Genomic DNA, 12137 nt, shown 5'->3' with positions numbered 1-12137 from the left:
GTGCGCAGGAAAGTGCAAAGGCGCGCTATTCAATCTCTCGGAGCAGAACCTTTTCTGCTCCGCATATCTTCTGCAGTATGTATCCGGCCGATGGAAGAGCCTTTTTGTTGCTTGCCCGCACCGCCTCGGCGCGCTTTTTGATGCAGGCGGCTGCAAGCTGCTGGCTTTCCGGAATGCCTAGTATGTTTTGGGCCTCCTGCACGGACATCGCGCCCAGGAACTCGGCGTACTCGGCAAGCGCGCCTGTAACAGCTCTTGAAAGCCTGCAAAGAATCAGCATAAATAAATAAATGTAAAAACAAGAAAGTTAAGCCAAGTCGATATGGAGGGAGAAACATATGGAAGCATTAGCAAAATTGACGAGAGCGAGATATTGCCCTACATAAACATAGAGTTTTTACACGGGAAACGAACTGAGGAGGGGATTTTTAAAGTGGTGATTGTGCGAAGAATAACCCGGACAAAGTATCTTGCCAAAGACGTCTCTGGAAATGGGATACTGAATCTAGAGCGCATCCCGAGCGAAGTGTCTGCCAGGTTGATAAAAAAGAACAGGGTGGAAGAAACACCGCGTCTTCTGGTTGTAGGGAGGCTTCTGTCGGAAGAAAAGCAGGAGTGCCCGGTTCTACTCGCAGAGACTGTCTGTGCGTTCTCGTACGAACAAGCACTAGAATTGCTCTCATCAGAATGATTGCACAAAACGACGGATCAACAGAATGCTTTTTCATATGTATCTTGCCCGCACGCGCGCGACAACCCGCAGCTTCCCTTCTATGCGCCGTCTGACACATTCTGCTTAAAGGCGGCGCAGGCCGAATGACAGGCAAGCATGCGACGTTCTTTCGCTGGAGTGCCCGCGGGGCAAGTATAGGGAGGCATGTAGCGCATTGGTGCATTCTGGCAGAAAACTCGCTTGGCCTTGGTAACGCGGTTTTGCAGGCTATTTTTTTCGCAGAGCAGAGTCCTGCTCTAGATACACACGCTTTGAAAACAAACTGATAAAAGATAAAAGATCCATTCTAGTTTTGTGCTGCCGCTGCTGTAAGGACGCGTGCTTGAACCTGCTTGGCAGGCCAGCTGTTCTGCATGCTGGAAGCTATCAGTATGCGTCTACACTGCTGCGGCCTAACATATATTTAAGAATATGCCTTTTTTATTTTATGGACAAAACAGTTGTAGAAGGGATAGAGCTTGGGCCAATTAGCCAAGAGATTATGAAAAATCAGGCAACCGTTAACATAGGAATGATAGGGCATGTGGCTCACGGAAAGTCGACGATTGTCAAGGCAATAAGCGGAATAAAAACTGTGCGGTTTAAAAGCGAGCTGGAAAGAAACATAACAATTAAACTTGGGTATGCAAATGCAAAAATATACAAGTGCACAGGGGGGCTGTGCAAGCGCCCAGAGTGCTATATTTCCACGTCAAGCGGGCAAAAGCCCCCAAAGGCCTGCCGGACGAAAGACTGCACGGGAACAATTGTTCTAGAGAGACACGTTTCTTTTGTCGACTGCCCGGGGCACGAGGTTCTTATGGACACAATGCTTACAGGTGCTGCGATCATGGACGCTGCCATTTTGATCATTGCCTCGAACGAGCAATGCCCGCAGCCGCAGACGGTTGAGCATCTGAACGCGATTGATGTTGTCCAGCTGGAAAAAGTGATTATTTTGCAGAACAAGGTAGACCTGCTCACTCGGGAGCAGGCCCTTGAAAACCACGACCAAATAGAGAACTTCATAAAGGACTCCTCCGCCAAAAACGCCCCAATCATACCTACGTCTGCGCAGATTGGATGCAACCTGGACGCCATACTGGACTACATTGTAAACTACATCCCCGTGCCACAGAGAGAGTACACCGAGGCTCCCCAGGTTCAGGTCATCCGGTCTTTCGACATAAACAAGCCTGGGTGCAAGCCCTCAAACTACAAGGGCGGCGTCATTGGAGGGTGCCTAACTAGGGGGTATCTGCAAGCAGGGGAGACATTGGAAATCCGCCCGGGCATTCTGGAAAAAGTGCAGGGAAGGCTAACGTGCAAGCCTGTTCGAACAAAAATCGTATCTTTATTTGCGGAAGCAAACATGCTTAAGGTGGCGGTTCCTGGCGGGCTGGTTGGCATCGGAACGGAGCTGGACCCTTTCTTCTGCAGAGGAGACAAGCTGGTTGGGCAGGTTCTGGGGAGGCCCGACACGCTCCCGGAGGTCTACAGGGAAATGTCCATAAAGTACCATCTGTTTGAAAAGCTCACTGCAGAGACGCCTGCGCTGGGCAAGCCGCTGGCCGTAAAGGAGCAGCTTCTCATAAACATAGGCAGCAGCTCAAGCCGCATCCAGATAACAGCAACAAAGGGCGCAGAGGCGTCTTTTGTGCTGGCCACGCCCATCTGTGCCGAGATAGGCACCACGCTCAGCATATCTAGAAAGCTAAGAGGCCACTGGAGGCTGGTGGGCGCCGGGACCATAGAAAGCGGAACCGGCCTGCCTATTTTATACGACTAACTATCTGTACACCCGGGATAGCATGGTGTCGCAGTCTCTGATGAGGCTGTCCAAGCATGCCTTTACAAACTCGACCGGCCTTTCTTGGCCTTGCTCGGCGGTCACCTTTACTTTTAGTATGTTCTGCAGTGGGTGGGGTATCTTATATGCAGCAAATGCAATGCCTTCGGTGGTCTGCAGCTCTGATACAATGGCGTTTCCCAGCGTGTGGTCTTCGTCTCGTATGCTCATTTCTATCGAATTGGCTGTTTTGTCCTCTGTGATTACTATTTTCTGGGTCTGCAGAGTATCCATGAAATTTTTTCAATTAGAGAATAAATGCTGTCTGTTCTCCGTATTTCTGTGGATTTAATTCAATTATTTTTTATTGCGCAATGAATACTCGAGTACTGGGAGTGCTGGCGCTGTTTGCGTGTGCTTGCATGTGCATTGCGCCCAAGGACATAGACCATGTCGCTGCATATATAGTCACTTTGCAGAAGGCAGGATACTCTACAATATTTTCGCTGTTCGATGTGGGCAGAGGCGCAAAGAAGCAGGACCTTGCAAAGAAGCACGCGCAGCTTATAAAGGCCTGCTACATATCAAAAACAAAGAAGAAGGAAATGCCGATCGGGCAGGGGCTCTCGGAAAACGAGGCCAAAACCATCATAGTGAACGGGTACCAGATACTGACCCAGCCAAATCTAAGAGCGGCGTACAACTGGATTCTTGACGAGGCGCCCCCGCACTTCATGGAGAATTACACAGCCAGGGCAGGAAGAAAGGGCGGAGCACACGTGTCCATGCCTTCCGGCTTTTCGCTGCTGCTGACCTTTGTGCTTTGCTTCGTTGTTTTCGACGCGCTTAGAGTGTGCATGCCTGTGGGCCCTGGAAAGGGCGCTGAAAAAACCAAGAAGAGCGGAAAGAAAAACAAGGCCCAGGAGCCGCGCAAGGTTATTCAGCTAGGCGACATGTATCTGTGCAGGGCATTCCGGGCCGTATCCGGGCAGCTTAGAAACCTCAGAGCCCCGGAAAGCCAAAAGCCTGTGGCCACGCCGGAGCACATAGAAAAGTAAAAGGCATTGCTGCGGCACACCAGGCCAAGAAATAAACACCCATATGTGTATGTGTGCGCACGCCCCCGAAGGGCTCTTGATTTGCTTGTTTTACTTGGTCTCGTGCGCGCAGGCGTAAATCGCACGGCACGCCTGGGAGGCTGCCTGTGCATGCTTTTGTCTGCGAAAATGCGCTTTGCCCGCATTTGGAATATTGATGTTCAAATTCCTATAATAGCCCAAATTTTCTTGTTTGTTTATGCACAAGTATGAGCTGCACCTTCTTGATGATGGGCCTAAAGATGCTGAGTACACAAAGGAGCAGGCGGCTTCAGCCTGCAGGACCATGCTTCGAATACGCCACATGGAAATGATTCTGAGCGACCTGTACAAGGAAGGCCAGATCCGAGGGTTTTGCCATCTGGCAATAGGCCAGGAGGCAATATCGGCAGGCATTGAGCTGGCCCTTGGCCCGGAAGATGTTCTTATAACAAGCTATAGATGCCACTCGTTTGCGCTGGTGTCGGGGCTAGACGCCAAAGAAATAGTCTGCGAGCAGGTTGGGTCTGTTGAGGGATGCTCTCGCGGAAAGGGAGGCTCCATGCACCTCTACGGCAGAAACTTTTTGGGTGGGCACGGCATTGTCGGGGCTCAGATTTCGCTGGGCCTGGGCGCAGCCTTTGCCGAGAAGTACCGGTCTGTGCTAGAGAGCCCTCTGGGCAAGAGGCCGGCCGAGACAACACAGGTGGTTGGAGAGTGGACGAACCGCGTTTGGGAGACCTTCAGCTGCAAAAACGTGACTGTGGCAGCCTTCGGCGACGGCGCCGCCAACCAGGGCCAGCTGTACGAGTCTTTGAACATGGCGGCTCTGTGGAAGCTTCCTATTATCTTTTTGTGCGAAAACAACGAGTATGGGATGGGCACGCCAATTTCCAGGTCAAGCGCCTCGACAAGGATATACAACCGGTTCTCGTTTGTCCCGGGGATTCTGCTGGACAGCACCGACGCGTTTGCGGTGGCTTCTGTTTTTAAGTATGCAAGGGAGCACGCTCTGACCAAGGGCCCAATCATTGTAGAGTGCGCAACATACCGGTACAACGGGCACTCCATGACAGACGCGTTCACAGGCTACAGAACCCCTGAGGAGGTAAATGCGCACAAGGGGAGAGACTCTGTCGAGTGCATCAAAAAGTACATGGGCGACGACGCAGACGCGGCTGTCCAAGAGCTGGCAGAGGCTGCGCGCAGCGAAATGGAAAAAATCAAGGCGGTGGCCGCCCAGTCTCCACGATGCAGTCTTTCAGACCTTGCCACGGACATACTGGCCTAGCCTGGACAGACAATAAATCTTTCTGTTTTATTTTGCATGTAGCAAAGCAGCACGGCCCTGGCTTTCGCCTGCGCGCTTCCGTGCGGCTGCAGAATATTTTTGTCCAAATGCTTTTTTAAATCCGTACATTTATTTTACATTCTATTATGCTTTTTTTTACAGCATGCTAGTATATATTTGCCATGTACATGAAATAGTTGTCAATGTACTTGTGTATTTTTGCAAACATTTTGGTGTATATGTAAAGAATGACTATGCCGTACAGGCACCAGTCGACCAGCTTATCAAACGATATGACACGCCAGAAGGAAAGCACGAAGTTAACGAACAAAATAGGAGTGTCTTCAAAGGCAATTGTGTATGCAAAGCCTAGCGCGGCCACCGAGGTAAAGGAGCCGCAGTTTTCCAGGTCGATCAGATGCAGGTTCTTCATCGTGTATATGTATTTTTTCTTTATGCAGGCAAAGTGGCCGGCCTCTTCGCTCGGGGCCTGTATTCTGTGCAGAGAGTAGCGCGCGCTCCGCGCTGGGTTTTGGCTGTTCTTCAGCGCCAGAACCGCGTCCATGTTGCATATGATTATGGGCTTGTCGAACGAGACCATTCGCGTGTTTCCGTACATGTACGTGTATATGTCATTTGCAATGAATTTTATTGTGTCTGCAGAGGAAGACACAAATATGCTTGTGAGCACCAGAAGAGACATCATGATAAGGGCCGCCGCAAACAAAACCACTGCCTGCCCCACTCTCCTCTCGTCGTCGACCTTGTACTCGCAGAAGCACTGCTCGCACACCTTTATGTCCTTCACCATCTTGCCCTTGAACCGCCATATGCGCAGGCAGTATCTGTGCACATACTTTATGGTGCCTTTGCACCCGCACGGGCTCACCAGGTCCGTCACAGACCCGACTGGATTTTCGTACGAATAGCATATCCGGCACGAAATGTCCTCAGGGCTGCCGGGCTCTTTGGCCTTTGCAGGCTGCACAGAGGCCGCAGGATCTGCCGCATGGGCATGCGCAGGTAGGTTCCTTTTCCGGAGACACGCGCTCTCTATAAGCGTTTTGCATTTCTCCAACTGCTGTTTTGTTATATCATACACTGTTTTATGCATGCCTGGAATAGGTTTCACTTTCTATTTATTCAACTTAATCGGAGCAGTTTATTTTGGTTTTACAACAGACAAATAGATGTGCGCAATCACCCAAAGTCAGGCCAGAAAAAGAAAAAAAGGAACCAATGCGTCTGTCCGCCAAGGGCCTAAACAGATTCTGCAGAAAACGCTGCGGCTGCCGCGCACGGCCGCCTGCCGCAAAAGCGCGAGGGAGGCCCAGCTGCCCTGCGCGCAAAGCAAGGCCGGAAACAGCTTTTATTCCTTGTTTTTGTCTAGATTAAAGCATCCGATCAGTTTATAAACAAAGTCGTGCAGAGACTCGTTGTCCTTGGAAATTGCTGTTTTTTCAACTGCAGAGAGCCGATCGGAGTATTTCCAAGAGGCGGCCAGCTTTTTCCACTTTTGTATAACTTTCGCGGTGCTTTTGTTCTCGAGAATAAAAAAGCAGAAGCTGGAGGGAAGGCCGTACCTAAGAACAGACTCAATGTACAGCCCAATGTGCTTGACGTGCAGGAGGAGGATGTACAGCCGAGGAAGGCGGCCCAGAATCAGCCGCTCGTACGTGCACTCTGTCTCTTTGAGCTGCTGCGCAATTTCGCCTTGCTCCTCCTTTTTCAGAAGATACTGCTCTTTTGTGAGGCGCGGTGTCCGCACAATGTATCCGCTCTTCTCGACCTGCTGCGTGATCTCTTCTTCAATGTCGTTCCGGCCCAGAGAAACATAGATCTCTCCGTCCGCACACTTTTCCACAAGCTTTCCAGACTCTATAAACAGGCCGTCTATTTTGGAAAGCGCATCCACGTCCCTGTCGCGCAGCTTTCCGTACACGCCAATGTAGTACTTTTTGAGAAAGGGCGCGCAGAGCACCTCGTTGTCTGTGTGCACAATTTCGTCGAGATCTACGTCGTGCATTTTTCTCTCCACCTCCGGATGTGCCACCGAAGCACTCCGCTTTTTTTCGTCAAGGTATGTCTTCTCCTTTTTCTTCAGCGCGTCTATGGAGTCCGAAACCTCGCTTTCCATTTTCCCCAGCAGCTCCGACATTCTGCAGCAGAGTGGGTACTTTGCGTCGTCCCAGGTGAACGACTTTAGGAAGTGGTCGAAGCTTTTTCCCAGCACTACGCTGTCGGTGAGCGCGGCTCCGGCTAGAGCAAAGTACGAGGCGTGATATTTCCGGATTACATCCTCTAAAAGACGCTCAATAGTGATGGTTCTTTCCTCGGCTTCAAACAGACAGTCTATAGACTCACTTTCTATTTTTGGGAGGGAGAGCAGGTCGCAGTCCTTTCCTAAAGAGCCAAGGCCCTTTCTGACGTTGAAAAGCAGAACATCTTCGGAGACGGGCTCATCAACAGGAAGCGAAACAAATATGTGCATGGGCAAAAATAAACCCGAAAAAAAATAGCACCGGTAAGGCTCGAACTTACAACCTCTGGGTTATGAGCCCAGCGCGCTGCCATTGCGCCACAGTGCTGTCTAACATTAAATTAAATATAGCTCCGAGTTTATACAAACGTTTTCCTCTATGACAGCACATGCCGGGTTTGCAGCGGGCCGCGGAGACGCAAGCCGCAGCCCAAGTGCGCCAGGCCAGCGCTGTCTTTGGTGCAGGCGCTCGGGCCGCGGCCTTATTTGCGGCGATTATATCTTCTATCTTTTGTCTCTCTGCGCTTCCTGCAAGCAGGCGCAGCCGGGTGCCCTAGGGCGTAAAGCCTCACTCAAGCATTTTCTTCTGAAGAATAATGTCGATGAGCCGGCTGTAGTACCTCCATCTGGCAAGCGCCCGGGGGTCTGTCCGGTGCTGCTTGCACAGCTCTATTTCCTTCAGAATGCTCTGCTCAACCCTGTCCAGCTCGGGCCCGTATGTGCACTCGATCTTGTCCTCCAGGCTGAGTATTTCGTCCAGAAACTCTGCGTTCACCAGGCCCTTGTTGCATCCTATCTGCTCCTTTTCCAGATCCAGCACGGTTATTGGCGCGCTCTGGAATATCCCTGTGGAAAGGTCTTTTTTCACAAGATTTTTCGCATTGTCCAGCGAGTACTCGTACACGCTTCTGCTGTAGTCGTTGCTGAGCACTTTGTATGCTCGGTTTATAAACTGTGCAGCCTCCGTGGAGCTGCCTGGGTCCAGGGCCGTTTTGTCCGGGTGGGCCTGCTTTATGAGCGCATGGTAGCTCGCCCTGAGAAGGTCTTTGGAAAAATGCTCCCTCGGGATGCTGAACACTTGAAACAGCGTCTTCTCTGACATGGCAAATATTTTTTTGCAGTGCGTTAAGAGGGGCGCTGTGCGGCGCTTTGTGTGCAGGCGTTTCGACGCGCGGAAAAAGCTGGCCGAGCTGCGGGAGAGGGGGCGGGCTAGCTGCGTGCACGCCCAAAGTCCCCAGGTGCGAGAAGGCTTGGCGCCGATCTGTGCATATCGGGAAAATATATATATGCGCACCAAATTATTTTTAGTGAATGAAGAGTTTGACACAGGAGGACTGCTGGAGGGTAGTTTCGGCGTTTTTCAAGGAAAAAGGGCTGGTGAGGCAGCAGCTGGACTCATTCAACGAGTTCATACAGAGCACCATGCAGGAAGTGGTAGACGAGAACTCGACCATAGTGTTGCTGGCGCACAGCCCCACAGGAGAGGAGAGCCAAGCAAGAAAGTACACGATAAAGTTCAAGCAGATATATGTGAGCAAGCCGCCAACGATAACGGAGCCTGACGGGCGGACGTCTCCCATGTTTCCTAACGACGCAAGAGTAAGAAGCCTTACGTACTCTGCCTCGCTGTACATAGACATTGTCAAGACGGAGCATGTGGGGGGCGAGGAGGTGGAGACGCGCCTGTACAAAAGAATGCCGATAGGTTCGATCCCCATCATGCTGAGGTCGCAGTACTGCGTGTACAGCAACGTGGACGACAGGGACATAAACCGGATGGAGGAGTGCCCGTATGACCAGGGAGGATACTTTATAGTGAACGGGTCTGAAAAGGTTCTGATTGCGCACGAGCGAATGGCGTCAAACCTTGTGTACATTTTCAAAAAGGCGCCGCCGTCGCCGTATCTGTACACGGCGGAGATGCGGTCGGTTCCTGACCACGGGCTGCGGCTGCCGTCGTCGCTGACGATTCGGCTGCTTTCCAAGCCTGCGGACGGCGCGGCGGGAGGCGGGCATCTTCTCCGGGCGCTGCTTCCGCACGCGAAGGTAGACATTCCTGTGGTGGTGATTTTCCGGGCGCTTGGGTTTGTGTCGGACAAGGAGATACTGGAGCACATCTGCTACGACTTCTCGGACACGGAGATGCTGGGCATGCTGAGGCCGAGCATAGAGGAGGCTTTTGTGATCCAGGACCAGGGCGTGGCGCTGGACTACATAGGAAAGCGGGTGGCGCCTGCGGGGTTCAGCAAGGAGAAGAGGATCAAGTTTGCCAAGGACCTGTTCCAGAAGGAGTTTCTGCCGCACGTGGGGACAAAGGAGTTCTGCGAAACCAAAAAGGCGTACTTGTTTGGGTATGCGATAAACAAGCTGCTGATGGTGGCGCTGGGCAGGCGAAGCGAGGAGGACCGGGACCACTATGGGAGAAAAAGGCTGGACCTCGCAGGGCCGCTGATGACGGGGCTGTTCCGGATGCTGTTCAAGAAAATGTGCAACGAGCTTGCCAAGCACATGCAGCGGTGCATAGACGGGAACAAAGACCTGAACCTGGTGATTGGCCTGAGAACGTCCACGCTGACGCAGGGCCTGCGGTACTCGCTGGCCACGGGGAACTGGGGAGAGCAGTCCAAGAGCATGCAGGCGCGGGCCGGGGTGGCGCAGGTGCTGAACAGATACAACTACATATCGACGCTTTCGCACCTGCGGAGAGTGAACACGCCTATAGGGCGGGACGGAAAGCTTGCAAAGCCGAGGCAGCTGCACTCCAGCCACTGGGGCATGGTCTGTCCGGCAGAAACCCCGGAGGGGCAGGCCTGTGGGCTGGTGAAGAACTTTGCGCTGATGTCGCACATTTCGGTTGGGTCAAACTCGTCGCTGGTGATTGAGCTGCTTGAAGAGTGCGGGCTGGAGGGCCTTGAGGAGGTCAGCCCGTCGGCGATTGCCGGGGCCACGAAGGTTTTGGTGAACGGGTCGTGGGTGGGGGTGCACAGGTCGCCAAACGACTTGATGAGCACGCTGAAGTACCTGCGAAGGTCCGGAGAGCTGTCCTCGGAGATCGGGATAGTCCGGGACCTGCGGGAGAGGGAAATCCGGATAAACACGGACAGCGGGCGCGCGTGCCGGCCTCTGTTTATAGTCGAAAAAGGGGCGCTTAAGGTAGAAAAGTTCCTGGAGGAGAACAGACACAGACACTTCACGTGGGAGGAGCTGATGACCGAGGGGTGCGTCGAGTTTCTGGACGTGGAGGAGGAGGAGACGGCAATGGTTGCGGTCAAGCCGGAGGACCTGCAGGGCTCGGAGATCATGTACACGCACTGCGAGATACAGCCTGCAACAATACTGGGGGTGTGCGCGTCAATTGTGCCGTTTCCAGACCACAACCAGTCGCCAAGAAATACGTACCAGAGCGCTATGGGTAAGCAGGCCATGGGGATGTATGCAACAAACTTTTTGATGCGCATGGACTCGCTGTCGAACGTGCTGTGCTATCCGCAGAAGCCGCTGGTGATCACGCAGAGCATGAACTTCCTGCGGTTCAGAGAGCTTCCGTCAGGGCAGAACGCCATGGTTGCAATTGCATGCTACAGCGGGTACAACCAGGAAGACAGTGTGGTGATGAACCGAGGGTCTGTCGACCGGGGGCTGTTCCGAAGCTTTTTCTACAGAACGTACAGCGACATCGAAAGCCGAACAAAGCCGGAGGAGCAGGAGTGCTTCATGAAGCCGGACCGGAGAAGCGTGATGCGGATGAAGAACGCAAACTACGAGAAGCTGGACATAGACGGGCTTGTGCTGCCGGGAACGCGGGTCTCGGGCGAGGACGTTTTGATAGGAAAAGTCGTCACCACGCCAGACGGGTCCAAAGACGCCAGCACGACCATGCGGGGCACAGAGAGCGGAGTTGTTGACCGGGTCATACTGACGACGAAAGACGGGTACAGGTACACGCGAATCCGGGTGCGGTCGGCAAGAACCCCGCAGATGGGAGACAAGTTTGCGTCGCGCCACGGGCAGAAGGGAACTATTGGAATCATGCTCCCGCCCGAGGACATGCCGTTCACTGCAGACGGAATAACGCCGGACATCATCATCAACCCGCACGCCATTCCCAGCAGAATGACGATCGGGCATCTGGTGGAGTGTCTTCTTGGAAAGGTCAGCTCGATGTCTGGAAAGGAGGGAGACGCCACGCCGTTCACGGGGCTCAGCGTGGAGGAGATAAGCGAGGAGCTGCGCAAGCACGGGTACCAGAAGAGAGGGTTTGAGGTGATGTACTCGGGGTCCACGGGAAGAAAGCTGCGGAGCCAGGTGTTTATTGGGCCCACGTACTACCAGAGGCTGAAGCACATGGTGGCAGACAAGATGCACGCGCGCGCGAACGGGCCTGTGCAGATTCTAACAAGGCAGCCGGTGGAGGGAAGAAGCCGAGACGGAGGCCTTAGGTTTGGAGAAATGGAAAGGGACTGTATGATATCGCACGGGGCAGCGTCCTTCCTCAAGGAGAGGCTGTGCGACGTAAGCGACCGCTTTGAGGTGTTCATTTGCAACGACTGCGGGGTGTTCTGCGCAGGAAACAAAGAAAGAGGGCTGTACCAGTGCCAGCTGTGCGGAACCCGCACGGCCATAAGCGCGGTGTACATGCCGTACGCCTTCAAGCTTCTTGTGCAGGAGATGATGGCCATGTGCATATCGGTGCAGATGCGGCTGGAGACGTGGAAGAAAATATAAAGCCGCGCAGTGCGGAGTCCCAGATAAATAAAGGCAGAGGGCGCGCGTGGATGCGGCTAAATTAAGAGGACTTGGGGCTCGCCCCATATTTTGTAGGCCTAAGGAGGTATTTTGCTGCATAAAAGTGCGAATACTTGAAGAGCTTTTGAATTATATGCGAGTAGAAAACATAGATGCTAGGCCCTGCTGGGGCGCCGCATGGGCTGCAGTACTGGTATTTAAGCTGCGCGGCAGAAGGCTCAGGGCCGTGCAGGCCAGCTTGCAGTGCAGGGCTCATATTGTCA

The 12137-nt window shown here is 53.0% G+C and overlaps 11 protein-coding genes across 11 annotated transcripts; 5 read left to right on the top strand and 6 right to left on the bottom strand.

Moving 5' to 3' along the window:
• Window positions 1–25: 25 nt before the first annotated feature.
• On the bottom strand, window positions 26–280 carry NEMAJ01_0283 (uncharacterized protein; the record flags this gene model as incomplete). Its single annotated transcript, XM_047914121.1, has 1 exon — window positions 26–280. One exon carries the CDS (start codon window positions 278–280, stop codon window positions 26–28), a length of 255 nt encoding a protein of 84 aa, XP_047770078.1.
• Window positions 281–322: 42 nt separating this feature from the next.
• NEMAJ01_0366 (uncharacterized protein) lies at window positions 323–691 on the top strand (the record flags this gene model as incomplete). The annotated part of the gene is made up of 1 exon (XM_047914204.1): window positions 323–691. The coding sequence occupies one exon, from the start codon at window positions 323–325 to the stop codon at window positions 689–691; it is 369 nt and encodes a 122-aa protein (XP_047770161.1).
• A 469-nt stretch (window positions 692–1160) lies between these two features.
• NEMAJ01_0365 (translation initiation factor 2 subunit 3) lies at window positions 1161–2501 on the top strand (the record flags this gene model as incomplete). The annotated part of the gene is made up of 1 exon (XM_047914203.1): window positions 1161–2501. One exon carries the CDS (start codon window positions 1161–1163, stop codon window positions 2499–2501), a length of 1341 nt encoding a protein of 446 aa, XP_047770160.1.
• NEMAJ01_0282 (DNA-directed RNA polymerase II subunit RPB11) lies at window positions 2502–2795 on the bottom strand (the record flags this gene model as incomplete). The annotated part of the gene is made up of 1 exon (XM_047914120.1): window positions 2502–2795. The coding sequence occupies one exon, from the start codon at window positions 2793–2795 to the stop codon at window positions 2502–2504; it is 294 nt and encodes a 97-aa protein (XP_047770077.1).
• An 80-nt stretch (window positions 2796–2875) lies between these two features.
• Window positions 2876–3559, top strand: NEMAJ01_0364 (uncharacterized protein; the record flags this gene model as incomplete). The annotated part of the gene is made up of 1 exon (XM_047914202.1): window positions 2876–3559. One exon carries the CDS (start codon window positions 2876–2878, stop codon window positions 3557–3559), a length of 684 nt encoding a protein of 227 aa, XP_047770159.1.
• NEMAJ01_0363 (uncharacterized protein) lies at window positions 3442–3744 on the bottom strand (the record flags this gene model as incomplete). Its single annotated transcript, XM_047914201.1, has 1 exon — window positions 3442–3744. One exon carries the CDS (start codon window positions 3742–3744, stop codon window positions 3442–3444), a length of 303 nt encoding a protein of 100 aa, XP_047770158.1.
• A 53-nt stretch (window positions 3745–3797) lies between these two features.
• Window positions 3798–4868, top strand: NEMAJ01_0362 (pyruvate dehydrogenase E1 component alpha subunit; the record flags this gene model as incomplete). The annotated part of the gene is made up of 1 exon (XM_047914200.1): window positions 3798–4868. The coding sequence occupies one exon, from the start codon at window positions 3798–3800 to the stop codon at window positions 4866–4868; it is 1071 nt and encodes a 356-aa protein (XP_047770157.1).
• Window positions 4869–5034: 166 nt separating this feature from the next.
• On the bottom strand, window positions 5035–5982 carry NEMAJ01_0361 (uncharacterized protein; the record flags this gene model as incomplete). The annotated part of the gene is made up of 1 exon (XM_047914199.1): window positions 5035–5982. The coding sequence occupies one exon, from the start codon at window positions 5980–5982 to the stop codon at window positions 5035–5037; it is 948 nt and encodes a 315-aa protein (XP_047770156.1).
• Window positions 5983–6237: 255 nt separating this feature from the next.
• Window positions 6238–7359, bottom strand: NEMAJ01_0360 (V-type H+-transporting ATPase subunit C; the record flags this gene model as incomplete). Its single annotated transcript, XM_047914198.1, has 1 exon — window positions 6238–7359. One exon carries the CDS (start codon window positions 7357–7359, stop codon window positions 6238–6240), a length of 1122 nt encoding a protein of 373 aa, XP_047770155.1.
• Window positions 7360–7696: 337 nt separating this feature from the next.
• Window positions 7697–8230, bottom strand: NEMAJ01_0359 (uncharacterized protein; the record flags this gene model as incomplete). The annotated part of the gene is made up of 1 exon (XM_047914197.1): window positions 7697–8230. One exon carries the CDS (start codon window positions 8228–8230, stop codon window positions 7697–7699), a length of 534 nt encoding a protein of 177 aa, XP_047770154.1.
• A 209-nt stretch (window positions 8231–8439) lies between these two features.
• Window positions 8440–11853, top strand: NEMAJ01_0358 (DNA-directed RNA polymerase II subunit RPB2; the record flags this gene model as incomplete). Its single annotated transcript, XM_047914196.1, has 1 exon — window positions 8440–11853. The coding sequence occupies one exon, from the start codon at window positions 8440–8442 to the stop codon at window positions 11851–11853; it is 3414 nt and encodes a 1137-aa protein (XP_047770153.1).
• Between the last annotated feature and the right edge of the window lie 284 nt (window positions 11854–12137).

Source organism: Nematocida major (genome assembly GCF_021653875.1).
Source record: "Nematocida major strain JUm2507 chromosome Unknown 2438, whole genome shotgun sequence".
NCBI classification, from domain to species: Eukaryota; Fungi; Microsporidia; genus Nematocida; species Nematocida major.
Note: the sequence above shows the minus strand (reverse complement) of the source record. Positions and strands in the feature narration are given on the sequence as shown.